Below are 23,215 nucleotides of genomic sequence, written 5' to 3'. Positions count from 1 at the left end.
CTTCTTGTCTTCAATAAAAAAAAAACTAATATTTTTTCCCTAACATATTTTTCCCAAAAGCAAACATTAATATTGAAATATTTTTAGCAAAAAATTGATTTAATTGTAAAAAATATTTGTTAATAGATGAATACTACAAATACAAAATCACCTTAAGTATATATGTGATTAAATTAAAAGCAAACATTTATAAGGATAGTGAAACAATTTTAACAATTATTTTAATTTTTCTTTCACTTTTTCTGAAGAAGTGATGTATGTTGCCACACAGTACAGTTTATTGCAGTGAACAGATGGGTTTAAGATATGGTAAACATATGTAACTGTAAATAAGAAGCAGTTTAAATAAAAAATAAATTTGAAAAAATATAAAAATATAAATATGTTTAGCTCTTACAATTTGATTTTAGCTAGAAATGCGGGAACTGCTCTGTTAAATACCGGAAAATCAACCATCTGTGGAAGACGATGCCTGGCCGCGTTAAACTAGTTCCACAAGATTCAACAGAATGAGATAGAACGGATACTCAAACTGTTTAATCCTCCTTTATCTAGAGAATAATGCAACATCTGTATCATGTTTGTTTGATTGCAGGCCTTGGTTCATGATGTAACTGAATAATTACAGTGTGGCGAGAACACTGTACATAGATAAACATTGTTGTTGTCTTGTCTATCAAAGAAAGCAGTTTGTTATAACTATAGCTATAGCCTGCTCAATATTTGTCTGAGTATACATGATGATACCCTCCTTCAACCCCTTTATCTGTTAAGCCAGCTTCTCAGCAGATTCAAAATACTCTTGGGGAGATGGCTGTTGAAATTCTTGCTTTAACATTTCCATATCAGAACTGGTGAATGTTTCATCCAAACAACAGACAGTTTTTGTATGTTTTCTTTACTTAGAATATTCATCAGAGTTCTGAAAGGAGCAGGAGATCCTCTGAGTCCTTGTATTTGACGAACTCATAGCAGGTCCTTCACCTGTACACTGTTCTCTGGTATGCAGACAACCAGCTCAACACTAGCTCTAAGGGAAACTGAACTAGCATTGTTTATATTATCAGCAAAGAAGAGAACTGAGGTTGATTCTGTGCCTCTAATGTGTGCATACGGAACTAGCAAACAACCTCGCTCAGCAGCAAGAAATTCATTCAGATTTGTAATGTCAAACATATCGACATTTTTCTTCCTTAATTCCTGAAGGAAAATCTCACGCATAGAATTTCTCTTTGTGTAGATTTGTCTGATTTACCTTCAGGACACTTGTTGTCACCATGATCTTCATCTTTTGTAGATTTGTTGGCCATAGCTTTGGAAGATTTGTTGGCTCCATGAGTTTGGGTGTTTGCTGATTTTTTTGGCTTTGATTTTGGGAACTTTCTTTAAATCTTCAACTTTTGTTTGCGTTGATTTGTTGGCAGTTGTGCTGACATCAGAATCTTCAGCTTTCTCAGCATCTGGAGCTTCAGGTTTCTCATCATCTGGAGTTTTAGCTTTCTCAGAATCAGGAGCTTCAGTTTTCTCAGCATCTGAAGCTTTAGCTTTCTCATCATCTGGAGTTTTAGCTTTTACAGCATCTGGAGCTTTAGCTTTCTCAGCATCTGAAGCTTTAGCTTTCTCAGCATCTGGAGCTTCAGTTTTCTCAGCATTTTGAGCTTTATCTTTCTCAGCATCTGGAGTTTCAGTTTTCTCAGCATCTGGAGCTTTAGCTTTCTCAGCATCTGGAGATTTAGCTTTTTCAGCATATGAAGCTTCAACTTTCTTAGCATCTGGAGCTTTAGCTTTCTCATGACCTGGAGCTTCAGTTTCCTCAGCATCAGAAGCTTTAGATTTATCAGCATCTGAATTCTGAGCATTAGGAGCTTCAGTTTTTGTTGTATCAGAGGCTCCAGTGAATTTCAGGAACATTTTGTTATCGTAAATCATAAAAGTTGCATATCTAACATCACTTCGGGTCCTTATAATATAGTCCCATACTGCTTTTTCACACTCATTTCCCTTCAATGCTGTTAGATAAGTATTGAAGAGTATTTTCTCTCCAGGTTCTGTAATTTGGTTTCCCCTTTCTTCCAGTGTTTGTTTAGACAGTTTAGGACCCTCAGGCTTAGTCCCAAGTCTGATTATATGCTCCGGGAACCGTACATTCTCTGATTCCAGGTTCTTGGATAGAACATTCTTCACAAACCTATCAGCAGCTTCTAAACAGGTTAACTCTAGGGTTTCCCCTCTTCCGAAGGAGAAGAACTTTTTAAGTTTGTTCGTAGCTTTATGTTATCTTAGGATTCATGTTTAGACTGAGTATATAAGCAGTTAACTATAGAATTTTCTTTATCAGTAATGTTTGTTTATTTCATAAAAGGTGGAAAAAATAAAATTAAACATAAAACTAATTTCTAAGAAATACAAATTTTATGTATTTATCTATGTATATATATGTAATTATGTATGTATGTATGTATAAAGTAGTAATCTTTATTTGGATGTCCGATCATAATTCATGAACCCGGCTTGACCGATTTGCCTCAAATTTTAATTGAAGAATTTTGTAGAACCACGTAAATTTTCTCAGTTTGGTTTAAAAGTACTAAATTAAGTAGATTGGCTTTTACAGGGAAAACTCCAGGCAAAGTTGGGTTCCCAAGCTAGGATTATTATATAATTATGTACAGTGATGAAAATACATACAAATAAATTTGATTTGCTTAAAAAATGCATTAAGCTAGCAAACTGGATGGTTTGTCAATGTTTATAAAGCTGATCAAAAACTTTTTACGGACAATTTTGTTAAAACAAACAAATGCTTAAGAGTTTAAGAATCAACTATAATAGGTCTTAGATTTCGCGAAATTACGCTGTAACTTCGCGTAATTTCAACAAAAGTATTTCGCGAAATTTTGCAATAATTACGCCTAATTAGCGAAACCTCCATACAAACCAGCCTACAGGAGAACATTTTAACCTTCCTGGACATGAACTCTACCATGCAAAAGTTAGCGTTCTAGAGAAGGTTTGGGACCTTGTGAGAAGTTTACTTTAATTAAGTACGAGAATCTAAATACATCAGAGATTTTATTTTATGACTGATCTCACAGGATTGAATAGAAAAAATATTATTTAATTGTGAACTGTAATTCAGTATTTTATATTTTCAATTATTTTAAAGGTTTAAATATCCCTCCTTTGACAAGCCACCCCCCCTGGATTTACGTAAAAGTTTGTTAATTAGATCGAATTCGTTTCCCTTTTGTCCATTTGACAGCCCATTTAAATATTTTTTAAATAATCTTTTTTGTTTTGTTTATTTTCTTGTGGGTTTCAACATCGATTTTGATGGTTAATTATATCGTTAGAACTGACAAGGGTCAACCGAGTCAACCTAGACCTAAATATGGAATAAAATGTGGAACTAACTCAGTTTGGACAATATAACCTTAGACATATTTTCCGCTATATTCATTTCTGAGAATCAATATGTACTTCACTAACAGCGGATTAGTTTCGCATAACGTAATTACGCCTTAATTACGCGAAACTAGACTTTCTTTCGTATACGTAATTAACACGTAATTTTCGTACACCTTTTCCGTAAGGATGAGGTAGGATGTACAAGATGAGGGGAATGTATAATGTGTAAGGATGAGCGAGGATATATATGGATGAGGTAGGATGTATAAGGATGATGTATTATATATGGATGAGGTAGGATGTATAAGGATGATGTATTGTATATGGATGAGGTAGGATGTATAAGGATGAGGGGGATGTATATGGATGAGCGAGGATATATATGGATGAGGTAGGATGTATAAGGATGAGGGGGATGTATTGTATATGGATGAGGTAGGGATGTATATGGATGAGCGAGGATATATATGGATGAGGTAGGATGTATAAGGATGAGAGGGATGTATTGTATATGGATGAGGTAGGATGTACAAGGATGAGGGGGATGTATATGGATGAGGTATGATGTATATGGATGAGGTAGGATGTATAAGGATGAGGGGGATGTATTGTATATTGATGAGGTAGGATATATATGGATGAGGTAGGATGTACAAGGATGAGAGAGGATGTATATGGATGAGAGGGGACAATGTCATGTCCCAATACAAACCAATATTAAATAACTAACGTCACGTCACTCGCGTTCCTCGCGTCTTCATTCAAAAATTGATAAATTTGTAATTTTATTCAAACTGATTTCAAAACACAACACACTGGTAAGAATAAAAGCTCAATATGAATACATGATCAAATGCAAATCAATGATTAGTGATTACAGACAGATGGAAGAAATCAATTCGATTTCTTTATCTATCCTTTTAACGTTTATAATTCATAATTAATTCAAAAATCACATAATTCTAAAATATAATAATCATAACAGTAATAATATTATAATGCAGGTATACACAAAAAGAGATTAAAAATCTAATAAACTTTGTAGGAAAACGGAAATGGATTCTTGAGAGGAAAGTATCTATTTTAAGAGATTATAGAGAAATTTTTATAAAAAATTCCCAAAAATGCGTTGTAAATTTATTTTTAATTAATTCTTGATTATAAGTTTTGTGCTATGGACAAAATGCATAGTATAACTGGTAAAAAAACGACTTGTTACAAAAAATATCAAAACTTGAAAAGTCTTAAGTGTACCATTGCACCTTGATGTGATTAGCTAAGGTACATACAGTACAACCATACAGTGTGCGTTTATTTACGCGGGGAAATTTCACAGCAAATATTTCATAATTTCTTGATTTCATGTAGGTACACTGTACATGAAGGTCTATTGTTCGGGAGGGGTCTATTTGAGACCACCTAGGGGTGGTGGCGGCGGCGATTTTTTCCGGCGAATATTTCTCCGTTTTCCGGCTAAATCGGATTCTTCTGAAAAGAAAATTATTATTAGATAAAAATGAATTAATGAATATATGAATCATTGGGTCAATGAATGAATGAATGAATAAAGCATGAATATAAAAAACGATTGAAATGTAATAATTAACAAATTAAAAATTAGTAAAAATTTAAATAAACAACCAAAATGTTTAAATGGATGAAGGGTGATTGAATCACTAAATCAGCTAATGAATGAATGAATGAATGAATGAATGAATGAGTACCTGGGAACGAATTAAAAGATGAAATACTATCATCAACTCCATCTAGTGTACTGTTATCCTGAAAATTCTGAAAGGGAGTTGAAAAAATTCATACCGAGAGATTCTTTAAATTCCCCTATAATATATTCTATTCTCTATGCCCGGCCCTCAATAAGCCACCTTTGTTAAAATAATTTGTCGAATAATAATATTACTAATTTCCAAGTTTCGAACAAGGATTTCATCACGAATTGTGAAAGTGATTTGAAGAATTATCAGATTAAATGCCTTTAAGGTACTGTCAGTAAAGGTAGGTTTTCAGGAACTCTTCATTTTGCGTGTTCACGTCCGATTCACAACGGTGCTTTTCAAACGTATATCTGAAGATTACTTAAATAGCCTAATAGGTTACAATGTACCATTATGAATCCCACATGTCAGTCTTTTTAAATGATAGTCACTTAGAGTTACGTTTTCAGTACCTTTAAAATTTGACTGAGTAATTTATAAATGAATAAATAAATGAATGAATGAATAAATAAATGAATGAATGAATCTACCTGGTTCTGTTTAGCAGTATAGTTTGACCCACCGCTGCTAAGGTTTCCAGGTCGCAAATTGGCCGCCATATGGGCCGGTATCGAGTCCTAGGAAAATATCAAGAATAAGCATTTTACATTTAATCTACATTTATGCATGCATTGTAATATTTTCAAGTACATTTTAAATATATGTACTTTTCTGCAGTGTGTACTATTATCGGAGTGTTGGTAAAATTAATAGAAAATAATATTTTACATCAATAAAAATGACGTTTTTAACACCAAATACAGTTGTAAATTTTATGCATTATTGTTTTGAACTATGTAAAGTGTACTGTGTACTCTATGTACTATGTAGAGTGCACTCTATGAACTATATAAAGTGTACTTTTTGTACTATGTAAAGTGTACTGTGTACTCTATGTACTATGTAGAGTGCACTATATGTACTATGTAAAGTGTACTATTTGGTCTATGTAAAGTGTACTGTGTACTCTATGTACTATAGAGATTGCACTCTATGTACTATGTAAAGTGTACTATTTGTACTATGGAAAGTGTACTATTTGTACTATGCAAAATGTACTATATAAACTAGATAAAGTGTACTCTATGTATTGTGTGTACTCAATGTACCATATAAAGCGTACTATTTGTAGTCTGTAAAGTGAATTATATGTACTATGTAAAATGTACTAGTACTATGTAAAGTGTACTCTATGTACTATCTAAAATGTACTCGTACTATGTAAAGTGTACAGTACGTACAATGTAAAATGTCCTATATGTACTGTGTACTGTGTACCTGTTTAACTTGAATAAGTTGTGTATTCATAACTTCACAATCTATCTTCATCATTGCAATATTTCCAGGGGAGATATGAGAGTCTAAATTAATAAATTAATCAATCAACTAATCTACAGTTCTTATTTTGATTAACAAAGAATGATACAAAATTCATTAGAATTTTATAAAGTTAAAAGGTGAGAAATCAAGCAAACTATAAGTTTTCTCATTTCAAACGTATTTTTTTTACAAAATAAAATAAAAACAGACTTCTATGGTTGTCCTACTTTAAATTCAAGATGACTTAAAAAATGAAGCAAAATAAATTAAATCTCTATTTCAGGATCGAGATCAATGAAAATCTTACCATTCAGGGAGAGAGAAATTGCAGGCAGCAGAAGAGACATTCTGGGCCTTGTTGCCTGAACGAAATAATATAAATATTTTGATGATAATAAATAAATAAATCAATTGAACGATCAGACAAAACATGGTACTAGGGTCAATCCATATACATTCGTATTAAACCGTATCAGCCCTAACCTGACTATGGTTTGAGGCTGGAACCAGAAGATGATCCCCGCTGAATGAAACTACGTAGAACGTATCATCTCGTCGATCTATAGCCTAAAAAAACAGAAATTTAATTTGTAAGTTTCATAAAATTGGATCAAAGAATAAGGCGAATGTGTGCCGGGTCTGAGTATTATATTACCACGAAGAATGAGGCGATTGTATGCCGGAGTGGAGTATTATATTACCTCGAAGAATAAGGCGAATGTATTCCAGGGCGGAGTATTATATTACCTCGGAGAATGAGGCAAATGTATTCCAAGGCGGAGTATTATATTACCTCGAAGAATAAGGCGAATGTATTCCAGGGCGGAGTATTATATTACCTCGAAGAATGAGGCGAATGTATTCCAGGGCGGAGTATTATATTACCTCGAAGAATGAGGTCCTTTACCTGTTATGGACTGCAGTGGGGATTTGATCACGTGACCCAAAGCTTGATCGGACTTTTTCCGTTCAATTCCCTAGAAAAAACCATATTGGTTGTTTTCATCAATTTTCAATACACCTTCTCAAAACATATTTCCGATATAGTAAACACCCATAAAACTGTGGAAAAATAATAAGAATGTTAATGGTTTAACTCAAATTATGATTTTATGATACAGCAAAACTGTTTGCTTTGTATCACCATCTTAGATTTGAAACTTTTCAAAGTTTAGTCCAAAATTGTATTATCGTATTTGATTTAAATATTAAAACTCTTTTTGTTTGCATTTAATCTTTTAGAGAGTCGCTTTTTTACAACAACAACATAATTGTATGTATTGAGGTTTGGATAAGCAGATGAAGGTCTGGTTTCTGAGTTCTGTATCTCAGGGTGCTATTGTCCACAGGGAACCAGAGCAGAAAACTTTAGAATGTGATATCCTTAATCCCGATCTGTTAATTAATCTGGAGATTAAATTCATGAGGAGAACAAGCAATATTTAATCTGGAGATTAAGAAAAAGAGGAGATCAAGCATTAATCTCGATATCCACCATTCTAAAGTTTTCAGCTCTGGCTACATCAAAATAGGTAATTTTAATACACAGCTTGTTTAATTGGCGTCTTCCTAATCCACAGCCTATTAGCGACCAAAAGATAGAGTTAAATTCACTAACATCGTCATCAGATAATTTTTATCATTCAAAAAAACGACTCACCTTAGGTTTTGATTTGAAGTCGGGTTTTTTCTTCTTGTTGGGTTTAGAAGCTGAGGCCTCGAGGTGGGGTTTAGAGGCTGGGGCCTCGAGGTTAAACCAGCCTCGTAGTTCGCTTTCAAGTCTGAATATATCATGGTATAATTTATATTATTTTTTTTGGATCACAGCCGTTTCATGAAATGGTCATTCAAGACATTAGGAAAAATTCACATTCTCTAACATTTCTTGAATGCATTTTGAGAGAAAATCTTGAAAATGGAAAATAATCTTTTTCGATTCTTTTGAATAATTTTTATACCTGATGGACTCTGTCTGGTTTACAAACATAGGGCACATGGGTGGAGGGGAGGAGGGGGAGGAGGAGGAGATGTTCATATCTTCAACATCACCATCAAAATCAGGCTGAATATTTGAAAATATAGTTTTTAACTTTGTTTAGGTTTTAATTATCAACCTTTGTCTAGTCTATAATTTTAGGTAATTTTGTCCATTCTTTGTTCAAAATCTAAAGCTATCCATTTTTGGTCTTTTTTAAATTTTTTTAAATTTAGGGTTAAGAAATTTTTTATTTTGTCCTAGCTTTTTGTAATATTTAAGCTACTTTTTGTCCATTCAGTGTTAAAAGGATTGAGTATCATTCGCTATAAATTATCTAATATTGGTTTATTCTAAAATCGTTTTTTTTAAATATTTTTTTTAGTCTAATTTGTGTACCAACTCATGTTCGCTTGAACTATAAAATGCTCCGTATAAAAATCCATGTTCCCTGCTGGCAACCCTTTTCTGGTTTGTTTTTATTGATACATCAGTGTCATAGTCCTTTTTTATATTTATTTTTTAAATGCATTAATTATGCGCTTTAACGATTTTTTTTTTCATCTGTGTAAATTTTTAGAATGTATCAGTGCTAAAAGGTCTGAAATCTTTAATCCTCGACCTAATTGTAAAAAATGAAGAATCTTATTGTCGAAATATATATTATAGTTGCTCATTTATTATATTCACCTGCTCCCAAAGTAAGGATCTACCACCAGCGTGTAGAGGAGGAGAAGGGAAAGATTCTGAATTCAAAGCTCCAGGAGTAGTTTAAAGGGATATCAACGACAGAAATAGTTTAAAGGGATATCAACGACTGAAATAGTTTAAAGTGATATCAACGAAAGAAATAGTTTTAAGGGATATCAACGACAGAAATAGTTTAAAGGGACTGTTGACATAATCTTAACAGACCCTTAAACACATTTTTAAAGAAGAAACTTGAGAAATAATGAAGAAAGCTCACTTACTTAAACTGATGCAAACTACTTGAGAAATGATGTAACCTACAGGGTGTCCCAATAAACATGGGAATTCAGTGACGAATTCGATATAGTCTTTTCAAATAATTCTTTGATTTAGTAAAGTGATACCTACTGAGAAAGCTGTAATCTGTAAGAGTTTCGTCTGCTATGTTCACAATTTGTTTATGTTTTGACTGCATACAGTTGTACTTAGTAAAACATGAAAATTGCAGTATACAAACAGAGTAAACTTGACTGTCTTCACTATACATCTTGCGGAGACGTAATAGACTCATCTTTACAGTCTTTTACCCTTTTCATAAAATAAGCTCTAGCAGACATAATAATGTTATAGCTTTTGAAATTAGGTATTACAGTGCTAATTCATAACAAAGACGATATCGAATTCGTCACTGAATTCCCATGTTTTTTGGGACACCCTGTACCTGGCAAGTGATTAAGCCTTCTTAAAAAATGATGAAATATACTTGAGAGTGATGTAACCTACTTGAGAAGTAATGAAACGTACTTGAGAAGTGATGAAACCTAGTATAAAAGTGATGAAACCTACTTTAGAAGTGATGTAACCTAGCTACGTGAGAAATGATGAAACGTAACTTTAGAAGTGATGAAACCTACTTGAGAAGTGATGAAACCTATTTGAGAAGTGATGAAACCTACTTGAGAAGTGATGAAACCTACTTGAGAAGTGATGAAACCTACTTGAGAAGTGATTAAACCTACTTGAGAGTGATGTAACCTATTTGAGAAGTGATTAAACCTACTTGAGAGTTTTGTAACCTACTTGAGAAGTGATTAAACCTACTTGAGAAGTGATGAAACCTACTTGAGAAGTGATGAAACGTACTTGAGAATTGGTGTAACCTACTTGAGAAGTGATGAAACCTACATGAGAGTGATGAAACCTACTTGAGNCCCCCCCATAAGCAGAAAACTTTATTTGTTAAGCAAACATTTCTAATACACACAAAAAAATTATTTTGAAGAGCGGTGAACTTTTGACAGTTGTGAAAATAAAATTACAAAAATATAATTTTGTTTGAAATAATTTTTCTTTATTTCATGCATCAATGAATAAAAGACATATTGTTACTGAAAACCGTTCAAAAAAATACCTGAAAATTCTAGAAATAAAAAATCTAACAATCAATCAGTCTAACTATCTATCTACCTCTGTAAGAGTCTTGATCTGTGTCTCCAGGAGAGTAAGGTACTCTTTCTTCTTCTTCCTGCTGATACAGGCGGACTCTCTGTTCTTTATCATACGCTGCTGACGCTTCAAATTACGCAGCTAAATATAAAGAAACATTTAATCGTACTGAAACAGGCAAACAGAGATTACTACTTTATATATATATATACACAGATATGACATGATATATTAAGCGTGGCTTACACGACAACACTAATGTAATTATTTAAGAAAACATAAGAAAAAAAACTTGAAAATTTTAATTAATTAAATGTTATGATTTAGGATTTAAAAAATAATTAAATGAGAGAAACCTTGAGTCTTGACTCTTGACCAATGCGATCTTTAGAATATATACATTATATATACAGGGTTATCCACAAAAAATGAGACTTCAGGGACGACTGTACGGTATTTATACTATCCACAAATCCCTGCAACTGTTAACTTGTCTTTTACACATAAAATCCCACAAATACATTTTCGCAAATTAAACAAAGCAACCAACGGAAATGGTGGAAATATTTCTTCTTCTAATTTGGCTTAAACTTGAAAATGACAAAAAATGGCACAGCATTTTTGTTTCAAATAGAAAAGAATTGAATAGAAAAAAGTTAACTTCAGGCAGATACATGGATGTCTCATCCATTCTTGATGAGACAAAGCTTTTAATGATACCGTTGTGAATTGGACATTCCATTCTATAAATGGAGGTTCACTTGAAATTACGTCTACAGTCTACAGTCCCTTCAAGAAGTTTTTCTAGGCGTAAAATAAGGTCTCCGGAGCCGATGGTTTTGTTTGTTTTCCTACCTCTTCAGTATCTCTGACTGTGGAGACTGTGGTAGAACCAGATATAAGGGGGCTAGAGAAGGATCCTTGCAGGACACCATTTCCAGATATACTGCTCTCAGATTTAACTAAATACATGATAAACTTCTCAAAGTGTATAATAATTTTCATCCAGATTACGTTAGATTAAAATAAGATTTAAGTATTTTTTAAAGTTCCACGGGAAACGTCGGGCAGTACAACTGATCACAAATAATTGGCTTAATTATTGTTGTTTACCTATGAGAGGGGATTGTGATGCATAGTATAAACCATCTGATCCAAGCTGCAGTACAATAGCACCACCTGTACGGTAAAATATAAAATACAATTAATTTTTTAGTTTATAGTTGTACATATGTTCAGAATATATAAATTTTGTTTATTTACAAACAAGCACAAACATTTTGAATAAAAATGTTGAAATTTTCTTTTTGAATTTAAATCATCTGTACTATGATATAATCGACACTGGTTCAATATAAGGTCTACAAAATGGCCTCAAAGTGAGAACCAGAAAAAATGTGGAATAGGAAGACGACTTTGAGACTCAAATTAAGATTTAAGATTGTCAAAGGAATATGAAACATGGCAAATTAGCAGTATAAACAGACGATTTCACTTTATAACTGATTTTGAACTATAATGTAAAACTATTTGCTTTGTAACAACACCAAATACAATTAAATGTTGTATTATTGTCGTCTTCCTATTCCACAGTTTTCTGGTTCTCACTGTACCCCATAAACAAAACCAGATTCCCCCAAACCAAGTTTAAAGTAATAATTTGTTTTAATTAAAAGTTACCGTCTCAATAACCCACCTTGTTGTTGTTGTTGAGGTGGAGGTTGGGGTTTCTTGATTTTAGGGATTGCAACTTTCCCCAGTTTATTGGCCTGGGCCGACCAGAAATCCTAAACAGGTTGGGATTAACTCAAATTTGATATTAAAGTTTATCTTAAAAATTAATATGGTTTTGTATCAAACCTCTTGTACGTCCCACATCATATTGGATTGTTTATAGCTCTAAATTGCAATTCAAGGACTAATAAGAAAATTTAAAAAGAATGAATCAATAAAAAAATTCTAAAAGGCAGAAAATACTAGTTTTTTCGGGTATTATGTCTGTATTTTGTCGTTAAAGCTTGGAGATAATCCAATATGATATGGGACGCTCTGTAGTTTAAGCTGTTTGAACCAGACTCCCGGGGGGGGGAGGATATTGTAATTAAATTGTAACCAACCTGTTGTAATATAAGTTGGTTGTTTGAACTGGATTGCTGGGGGGAGGGAGGATAACACAGAGAGATCTGGGGAGAAAGGGGTGGAGTGCTTCTCCTACTGCCATCACTAGAAAACAAATTATAATTAACTGAAAACCTGTAAATTTGTAGTTTGGACATTTTTGCTCTACACCCTAAATTCTCTATACTTAAAATATACTGTTGAAAGTTTAGCACCATTACACTAGGGTTCATTAAACAAATTATCAAATATTTGATCGTAAGTTAATTAATGAGGCACATCCAAGTGTAGACGCATTATGATTTACATTGACGAATTTAGAACAGAAAATCTTTAATTCTTACAACAGTTAAAAATATTGATAAATAGTATCGAAACATTAAAAACTTCAAATCAAATCACGAATGTTGGGGAAGCTTTAGGCTCCATTTCTCAGCCTAGAGTTTCAATTTCTGAATGAGAAATGGGTTTTCAGCCCGGATATAAATTCAATTCTGACTTTTGCAATGTATCTAGTTAAAGATTAAATTCCAATATTTGGTGACGAAATCCCAGCAACACGACCAAGTTTGAGCCATGCAACCATTTTTGGCACCCATTCATTCATGAAGGATCATCATTATGTTTAAATCTTTTTAATTGTTTTCAAAAATTAAGTTTATGCAATACAATTAGGACCTCAAAAAACCGGTCATAGGATTCTGAGATATTTCTGAGAGTCAGAACAACACACACTTACTGTTTTGTTACCCTACTAAAGATGGTTATACCTATGATCTGACCACTAGAGATGGTTTAACCTGTGAGTTAACCCTATTGGAGATTGTTTTACCTGTGATCTGACCTTACTGGAGATTGTTTTACCTGTGATCTGACCCTACTGGAGAAGGTTCTACCTGTGATCTTATCCTACTAGAGAATGTTCTACCTATGATCTGACCCTACTGGAGAAGGTTCTACCTGAGATCTTATCCTACTAGAGAATGTTCTACCTATGATCTGACCTTACTGGAGAAGGTTCTACCTGTAATCTGACCCTACTGGAGAAGGTTCTACCTGAGATCTTACCCTATTAGAGATGGGTCTACATGTGATCTGACCCTACTAGAGATTGTTTTACCTGTGATCTGACCCTATTAGAGATGGGTCTACCTGAGATCTGACCCTACTAGAGAAGGTTCTACCTATGATCTGACCCTACTGGAGAAGGTTCTACCTATGATCTGACCCTACTAGAGAAGGTTCTACCTATGATCTGACCCTACTAGAGAAGATTCTACCTATGATCTGACCCTACTGGAAAAGGTTCTCCCTGAGATCTGACCCTACTGGAGGAGGTTCTACCTAGATCTGACCCTACTTGAGAAGGTTCTACCTGAGATCTGCCCCTATTAGAGATGGGTCTACCTGTGATCTGATCCTACTGGGGAAGGTTCTACCTGTGTTCTGACCCAACAGGAGAAGGTGGAAACCGATCTGAGAACGGAGAATGAGGTTCAGATTTTACACTCTCTCCATACCCACTCTCACTAGAGCTTATGTCTGATGAAAAGAAATTATCAAAAAGATAAAATACTTAACAGTGTTGAATATAATCCAGCTAAGCTCCATTAAAGAATTAATTGAATAAATAAATGAATAAAATAACGAAGTATGATTGAATGAATAAATGAAGGAAATAACGAAGTATGATTGGATGAATAAATAAATGAAATAACGAAGTATGATTGGATAAATAAATAAATGAAATAACGAAGTATGACTGGATGAATAAATGAATAAAATAACGAAGTATGATTGGATGAATAAATTAAAGGATGTTTGAATCAATATATGAATAAATACCTGGAAAGATGTGTGTATCCTGGAATGAATTAAGATCTTGTAATATTTCTTCTTCTAATAATCCGCTCTGGAGTTCACACATTGGATCCAGATCCTAGGTAGGTAGGTAAGATGGTAAGTAGTAAAGTAAGTAGTTAGCTAAGAAGCTAGAAAGGAAGGAAGGAAGGAAGGAAGGAAGGAAGGAAGGAATGAAGNCAATTTTTACTTTATCGTCAAATTCAAAGAGTTTCAACCTGTGTGGGTAACCCTGCAGATATATATGCGCGCAAATAAATAGATAGGTAGGTACATAGGTAGGTAGATAGGTAGGGAGGTAGATAGGTAGGTAGGTAGGTAGGTAGTTTGGTAATTATAATGATAAAGGTTACGAAGACAGGTGCTATCATTGTACTTAGATTTACTCTAAATAACGGGTTACCCACTAAAGATGAGACTTGAATATGACATTCCGAGAATTAAATTTGGTTTAGAGCCTTTATGATAGATCTAACGTATAAAAAATACAAATTGCTGTAGACTTTAGAGAACCATAAAAGTAAAAAAAAAGTATTTAATAAATTCCCTTCCGCCTCATGATTTGTGGGTAACCCTGTATTAGAAAAAAAGGAATGATTAAAATGATAATGATAATAATCAATAACAATGATAATAATAATACCTGGTTAATATCGGTATCCATGAAGGACGGAAGCCCAAGCTCGGCTGAGAGTTGATGGAGAAGGTCGTCATTATCAGACAGCACGTCACTTGTCATGTCTAAACACATAAAACAGGTCACATGTCATGTCTAAACAAATAAAACATGTCACTTGTCATGTCTTATTAAATAAAACATATAATTTGTCATGTCTAAACAAATATAACATGTCATTTGTTGCATCGAAGCAAATATAACATGTCACTTGTCATGTCTTTACACATATAACATGTCACTATTATGTCTAAGCAAATAAAACATATCACTTGTCATTTTTAAGCACACATATAACATGTCACTATCATGTTTAAACAAATGAAACATGTCAATTGTCATGTCTATACACATATAACATGTCACTATCATGTCTAAACAAATAAAACATGTCACTTGTCATGTCTTATTAAATAAAACACGTCATTTGTCATGTCTAAACAAACATAACATGTCACTTGTTATGTCTTAACAAATAAAACAAGTCACTTGTCATGTCTAAACAAACATAACATGTCACTTGTCATGTCTAAACAAATAAAACACGTCACATGTCATGTCTAAACAAATGTAAACAGAAAAGATTGTTATAATTGGTTAAGAAAATAACAGGTTTTAACAATGTAAAAATGTACATCCTAACCTCACAAAATACAAATTAAAGTTACAAATTCCTAAAAATCCCTAAAAAAGCTTTAAAACTTCAGATAAATTTGACTAAACACCAGAAAATACCCTTGCTTTCTACGCCTACCAAAAATGGCTCCATAGATATTTCTAAAGGAATTGAGTCTTTGCCACAAACTCTGATTTTCTAATCACTATCTCTTTGGATTCAAATGTTGCAGACCTTAGATATTTCAAACTATGAATTCTGTTAGATCAAATAATCTGAGTTTGAAATATCAAAGGTTTACAACATCGGGTTCTTAAGATATTGAGGTTTCAATGTTTGATTTTGTTCCAAAGACTCAATTCCTTTCGGTGTCATATCTACTTAAATCATTAATTAATGCTTTTATTTAATATAAAACGAGGGAATAACCTGTACTTTAAAAAACAGTTAAAAATAATTGATGCACTGTATAGCTTCACTAATTGTTAAGACGAGAGAATTGAAGAATATTTAGTTCAATTATGCTAGGCAGTCATTGATTTGGAACCAAATAAGTAGAGCATTATACATAGATAGATAGATAGATATATGGTTAGATAGATAGATATATGGTTAGATAGATAGATATATGGTTAGATAGATAGATATATGGTTAGATAGATAGATATATGTAGATCTTCTAGAGTTTGTTGACTTTTTATTATCTTTTCCATGCTTCATGCACATTGTCAGAGCTGGCTTCATTTTCAACACTATCAGAAAAAATTATATCAATTCAATTAAAAAAGGGAGTTAATGAACTTTTTAAAAGGGGGATGAAAATAAAGTTTAAAGGAACATTTTTTCCTATAAATTCAAACCAATCCCAGTTTAACCGATGTCTGCTTAAAAAAGTGTTCTGCACTATTTGTTGTTTGAATAATACAGAGTTACCCACAAAGATTAAGGCTGTAAAGACGACACCTCTTTATATATGACGGTTCAAAGTTTAAATTGAGTCTTCTTTCTTAAAGATAGACTTTCTATGAAGTGTAATAATTTGGCAAAGAAAGTTACAAGTATATAGTTGCAGAGAATCATAAATGTAAGAAACTATCAGGATTAATTCTGTACAGTAGTCTCTGAAGTCTTATCCTTTTGGTTAACCCTGTATATTTATAAAAACACAACTGAATAACCCTATGGAATGCACCAGAAACTGCAATAGCCTTTGTTTACATATAATAATGTGTACTGCAGTTCCTGGGAGGAAAGTAAACAAAGCTTTGCCTGGGCACCACTGCGTTTGTTTACATCCCTCCCAGAAACTGCAGTACATTTTATTAGTTAACAAAGGTGCAGCACCAGTGTGTTTAAATTTCGCCTTAAACAATATTTTAATTTTGTGTGTTAATTTTTATAGGGATCACTCTTCAATGGACGCCAAAATTACTGATTATTGAGATTAATGAGAACTAAGTAATAAGTTAGCATTTGGTTTAAATCCACTTAAAAGCTTTGAAAAACAAAGCAAATGTAACCTTGTTAACGACAATATATTAAAATATATTTTCATGAGATATCTTTTAATCATGTGAATACCCTCAAAATTTTGCAAAATATAACTAGACCAAATAAAGTTTAAAGATATTATAGTAAAATTGAAGAAGACTTACTTCATAGCAATATAGTGGAAAATTTAATGCATTTGGTTCAAATACTGGTAAAACTAACACGTTTATGAATTCTGCGAATGTTGAACCAAAGATAGTATGACAGTATTTGAAGAACCAGCTGTTAATTAATATTTTACAAATATATACACATTTTATAACACGTTTTAAACATGGAAAAGGAAAATGTAAATATATATATGATTTTTTTAGGAAGCCTCCTATCAAAGTGATAATATTGAATATAGTTTTTTTTGAATATGCAGTTTGAGCCCAGTTGGTATAATATTATGAAAATTTAACCACTTATGATTTTTGTTGTTGCAAAAATGTGTGTTGTTTTTGTTGTACCTATATAGGACGGAGTAAAGCTGTATTTCATTTTTAAAATCCTTCCAATTTCTAGAATCTGTGTACTGTACTGTCTTGTTGTTCTGTACAACCGTCTCGTGGATTTCTTCTTTTTCTCAATTAATCGGAGAACATGGTGAATCTGACCACAGCTTAAATTTATTAAATCCGACAAAAAATTTACGAAAAAGAATGAAATATTAAGAATTATATGAACAAATTTTAGGTGAAACTTCATTTAGAGATTTACGAAAAAAAAATTTCTATAGGAAAAAATTCCGAAAAAAACTAGGTTAGATTCCACGTCAATTCCTATAAGATACTCTATGTTATTTGAATAAAATCAAATTTTTTATTCGAAATGTTTTTACATCGGATATTTAAAAAAAGATTCCTTGTTAGGCCGTGGTCTGGCCTGGGCTTTAAACCCTTTATTAAATGTTTCAACGTCCACCGGTCCCGTCACACTAGGATTAAATTCAACATTGTTTTTTTTTCATTACTTGAATGTTTTTTTCCTTCAAATGTTGTAAAAGTTGCTCATATTTTTTTATTGAAGGCGGTTATTTGCTTGGTTAAACATTTACGTTACAAAAGGTGAATTGGACAGGTGTCAAATCCTAAGTAAAGTTACGATTATTTTTCAAGCTTTTATTTTAAGTTAACACCCCATCCATATTGTAGCTTTTAATCAAATCAACATAAAATTTATTCATCAAGTTATTTTTACTTCACGTTTTGTTGAGGGGGGCGGAAAACGACATTTTTTTTTGCTTCAAAAAGAAAATGCTGTTTTAACCACAATAGGAAAATTTGAAAGGAGAATTATTTTTACGGCGATGAATACTTCTCAACTGTTCTATTGGAACTCTTCTCCTACTAATAAGACCCTTCTAAATGATTCAAGACAAATGTTAAAAAATATTGAATGCCTTAGAATTGCAGAAACACTAGGGGTCGGCGGTAACCTTGACAGTTGGGTTGTTGTTGTTAAATTTGCTGTTGTTTGGTCGTTAACAGACTTAATTGTTGTTGAAGGGCTGCATGTCTCTTGGCTGTTTTCAGATGAAATGGACGTTGAAAAAACTGATTCGGGTTGGTTGTTACTTAATTCAACTGATGCTACTTGGTCGTGAACGGTTTGAACTGTTGTTGAAGTGTTTGCAACCGCTAAATAACTATTGTAGTTCCCTGTTATCCAGCTGTAATCCAACCTATCTCTAAATTGGAACGTGTCGACTTTTTATGACAAGAAAAGCATGAGAGCATGGCTCTGATATTGGGCAACTAAAGAAGGAAAGGAGGTAGAATACTAGATATTAATTATTAATTTTAAACCGAGGTGCCATGTTGTCAGTTTTAGTCAATAAACTTCGTATTTGAAGTGGGAGCGTGTGGGGGTGAAACTGTTAACATCGATGTTTACATTACTGTGTACTGTATTGTCAGGACCATATACAAAATACAGATTCATTTTTCCCTCCCTTGCCCGCAAAAATGATCTATTTTTTAAATTTAAAACCCTAAATATGTTAATATATATTCAACTAAATATCTAAAATATGTAAAAAAAAAATTCAACAAAATGATTAAATAATAGAAAGTCGGACGAACTAACTCAAAATCTTGAATATTCACAACACAGTCAGAATTCATCATTATCGCATTTTCTTTCTTAAATAAACAACAAATAACAATAATAATTTTAGCAGTTGGAGAGGGAGGGAGGGGGATTGATAACCTTCTTCTAGATTAAAAAATGTCTGGATTAAAGTACCCCTCCATTTATAAAGTGACATGTCCGCTTCACAACGTTGCAATTGAAACTGCTGTTTGAGTATCAATGAGAAAGAAACCGTCAAATTTTATCAAAGAAAGAGGTTGAATTCTAGTTATTTCCTAAATGGCTTTAAAATCATAGAGAATAGAATATATAGAGAGGAATTAAAAGAATCTCTCGGTATGAATTTTTTCAGTCCCTTTCAGCCTGAAAGGGAGTTCAAAGTGTACAAATCATGTAAATGTTCACAAATTATATGCAGTAGAGTACATTGATACAGTTTGTTCCCTAGACTATCCATTTCAATTTCGAATTTTTTAAACTGTTAATTAAACTTTATAATGAATTAGGTGAATAAAAACATCATTTGATTTATAGTTATAACGGAAATTCATCGTTTGTAAAGTGGAAGGCATAGAGTCTATGTGAAATGAACATTGGTCAATTATGAAACCAGCCTATTTCATAATTTGGTTTTCTTTTAACAATAATTTTAGATTTTCTATAAAATGATATTCCAGAGCCCAACAGGTTATATAGCATAAATATGCGAAGTACACCTGCAGTATGGAAACAGTACAACAAAATGGCCGTTTTACACTTTTTTTCTAGTAAATTCCTCTCTATATATTCTATTCTCTATGTTTAAAATATAATTAAGCACACTTTTTTTTTTAAATAATCAGTTTTTAGATTGGCGAATACGGATAATTTGTAAATATTATATCAGACAAAAAAATAAAAGGGTACCATTATGAATCGGACCATGACATGCTACTCCATAAATTAAGGGCCCCTGGAAATTACAACAATTCCAAGATACGGGAGTGTGCGCGGTTATTGTGGGTACGCGCGAAAGCATAAAGGCAATGAACTGGAAGAAGCGCGGAAGGAAACTAAAGAAAAGTGCACACCGGCTTTGCATAGAGATAAGTTAGATAGATAGATAGATAAGGAACCGTAATTATTATTCACACAGACAGATAGATAGATAGATGGATAGAAGATAGATAGCTTTGGTTCCGGATTTATGCTTATGTACAGGTGCACGTTACAGGTATAAAGACAGAAGCAGACCAATTACTACATAATTTAATGGATAGATCAGACACACCTATTGATAGGGTAGATATAGAAATATATATATGAATAGATATAGTATTATACACCTTGGAATAATTAATATACTTGGTAAAGAGAATTTACGTAAAGTATGGGCGGATTTTTTTTGATATCCCACCCGCCCATTAAAAAAAAAATTCTGAATTTATAACCCTCTTTTTTGATTATGCATGTATTGAATATCTACAAAAAGAAAAGAATCTATCTTATAATTTATATCAAAACTTAAATGTGGTAAACGTTAGAATAGGAGACAATAAAAAATATAATTCTCAAGCAATGAAAGAATTAAACAAAAAATAAAACCTCTGAAGTCTGTCGATTTCTCCATGAATTGTAGTTTTATGTTGTTACTAGGTGCAGTGCATTATGATTTAAACATTTTGTCCATTTAAAATACTTTTTTTTGATCTTTATTAATTCAAAAGAACGCTAAAACCGTTGTAAAATTCAGATTTTGTGACTTTAAAACCCAGGGAGAAATTGATTTACAATTTATGCAAACATTATTTCAAGACATCGAATGGGTCCAATTTCAGTGTTGGGTATAAAATGGCATCGGTGGTGTTCTTTATGTTAAAGGGATTACAGACATGAAGTGATTCACAAAGGTAGGTACCTATGTACGATCAAATATACGTGAGATATCCATCTTTTTCTTTATTAAAATTTATTGTTTTCAATTGTGTTTCAGAAACAATGGAGAATATTGTCAGAATTGAACACTTTATCAGAGAAAAAATGACAATATGTTTCAAATAATTGAGATGAGAAAGATTAAAAGGGTACTTTTGTGAATCAGACATGCTAATCTTGATATGGAATGTCACTTTAAATTTTACTGTCCCAAATTTGTGACTTGGCGAGTTTATCGCTATAAACAAGAGGGGCATCGGAATTTCATGACATTATAGCCCCCCCCCTTGCAGGTATAAATGTAGATATGTAGACATTTCTTAGTAAAATAAAATTCAAATTACTTCCATAGTTTTTTTTCCCATCTATCATGGATATGATTTTAAATAAAAAACATTCAATTTTTATAGGATTTTCTGTTGACAGACAGGTAGTCTCAAGAAAAAAATACAAATTTCTCGATAATGATTTTTGATTTGTTACAGTAATTTGAATTTGTTTAATCATGTCATGATTTATGTACGATCATTGCAGGTCTTGATTCCTGACAGGTGATAATTTCGTAAGTACGGTACCAGATTAAATTAAAAGTAGTTGACCTATGCAGCTACCAAATTGAACCATGAGGAAATCATATAAAACAGGCGCTCATAATAGAATTAACTGGACCGGAGGTTCGTGGTTCAAATATTTCTCACTTAACTTAAATTCTGATTCCAAAACTACCAAGTCAATTCACTGAAAAACTCGTTTAAATTTTTTTGTTATAGTTATATTCAATATACAATTAATTATTTCATCACCTTAAAAGTTAAAACTAACTACATAAAATAAAATATGTTATAGTTATATCCGATATACAATTGATTATTTCATCACCTTAAAAGTTATCCCTAACTAAATAAATAAAAACTCCTATCTATACGCCGGTATATTCCTAGAGAACAATTTTTGGACCCCCACCCCCCACCCCCTCCAAAAATCGTTCACTAGGACAGACCCCTATACGCCTTTAATATATTAAATTAGAAAAAGATTACTCCTAAATCTCTTTCAACATTTATAAAAATGTGATTTCTTACCTGTTCCGAACATCATGCTTTGCTCATTTTCATCATCTAGATTTCCCAAGCTCGAAAAATCACTTTTCATTATTTTCTTTCAACTTTGAGCTTTCTTTTCATCAATTTAGAAACGCTTACGCTTTTTTACTTTTTATCAAGTTGTAACACCGGTGTTTCTTAACTTAATATTGGAACTGGATACAGGCTGATCTATTGACAGCTTTCTCCTGCTTTCCTGGCAGTGGATGATGCAACTGTTAATTTCATAATTTTTTTCTAGAAACAATGACGAATCAAAACAATTTTGAATGCATTTAAACAGAAAACTTCTATTTAATCATAAGAGTATATTAAAGTAAATAGATATTATGACGATTTTTCAAACTTAAGAGTTGCAGCATCCACCTGTCGTGGCATTTAAACCGCAGCATAGCTAGGTTAGAGCTGAACAACTACCCGATGTAAAATTATGTAAGGGGAGTTTTACTCTACAGAGGTTTGGTCCATCGGTGACATGGAAACGCCTCAACACGGAAACGCCTCAACACGGAAATGCCTCAAAAAACAGAATCATAAAACTAATTTAATGTCGTCTTCTCTCAAGTTAAAATTAAAAAGACTATATTCTACTGATTTTCACAGCCATGGCCGCAGCGCTCGGTCTCCTAGCCTGTTCTAGCCGTAGCGCACGGCCCCCTAGCCTGTCCTAGTCTCAGCGCTCGGCCCCCT

The 23,215-nt window shown here is 32.7% G+C and overlaps 1 protein-coding gene and 2 long non-coding RNA genes across 5 annotated transcripts; all 3 read right to left on the bottom strand.

Moving 5' to 3' along the window:
* Positions 1–4,180: 4,180 nt before the first annotated feature.
* Positions 4,181–5,199, bottom strand: LOC111706899 (uncharacterized). The gene is made up of 2 exons (XR_002766336.1): positions 5,133–5,199; positions 4,181–4,896 (listed from the first exon to the last, which is right to left on the bottom strand). It is a non-coding gene; the product is annotated as an uncharacterized LOC111706899 (long non-coding RNA).
* A 473-nt stretch (positions 5,200–5,672) lies between these two features.
* Positions 5,673–7,401, bottom strand: LOC111706898 (uncharacterized). Of its 2 annotated transcripts, none has more exons than XR_002766335.1 (5): positions 7,386–7,401; positions 6,984–7,067; positions 6,808–6,862; positions 6,459–6,541; positions 5,673–5,758 (listed from the first exon to the last, which is right to left on the bottom strand). It is a non-coding gene; the product is annotated as an uncharacterized LOC111706898 (long non-coding RNA). The 2 variants fall into 2 exon arrangements; XR_002766334.1 differs by having other exon boundaries at positions 7,340–7,386.
* A 3,204-nt stretch (positions 7,402–10,605) lies between these two features.
* On the bottom strand, positions 10,606–22,963 carry LOC111706896 (cyclic AMP-dependent transcription factor ATF-6 alpha). Of its 2 annotated transcripts, XM_023479844.1 has the most exons (12): positions 19,503–19,558; positions 18,817–19,104; positions 18,279–18,351; positions 17,885–18,026; positions 15,233–15,330; positions 14,575–14,668; positions 14,169–14,271; positions 12,729–12,834; positions 12,308–12,398; positions 11,725–11,790; positions 11,467–11,573; positions 10,606–10,752 (listed from the first exon to the last, which is right to left on the bottom strand). In XM_023479844.1, exons 1-12 carry the CDS (start codon positions 19,541–19,543, stop codon positions 10,621–10,623), a joined length of 1,341 nt encoding a protein of 446 aa, XP_023335612.1. In that variant the 5' UTR covers positions 19,544–19,558; the 3' UTR covers positions 10,606–10,620. The 2 variants fall into 2 exon arrangements, with proteins under 2 accessions (XP_023335612.1, XP_023335613.1); XM_023479845.1 differs by lacking the exons at positions 17,885–18,026; positions 18,279–18,351; positions 18,817–19,104; positions 19,503–19,558 and adding exons at positions 22,505–22,721; positions 22,892–22,963.
* Positions 22,964–23,215: the final 252 nt, after the last annotated feature.

The sequence above is a fragment of the Eurytemora carolleeae genome, unplaced genomic scaffold, assembly GCF_000591075.1.
Source record: "Eurytemora carolleeae unplaced genomic scaffold, Eaff_2.0 scaffold408, whole genome shotgun sequence".
Taxonomy (NCBI): Eukaryota; Metazoa; Arthropoda; class Copepoda; order Calanoida; family Temoridae; genus Eurytemora; species Eurytemora carolleeae.
This window is presented reverse-complemented; position numbering and strand designations above follow the sequence as displayed.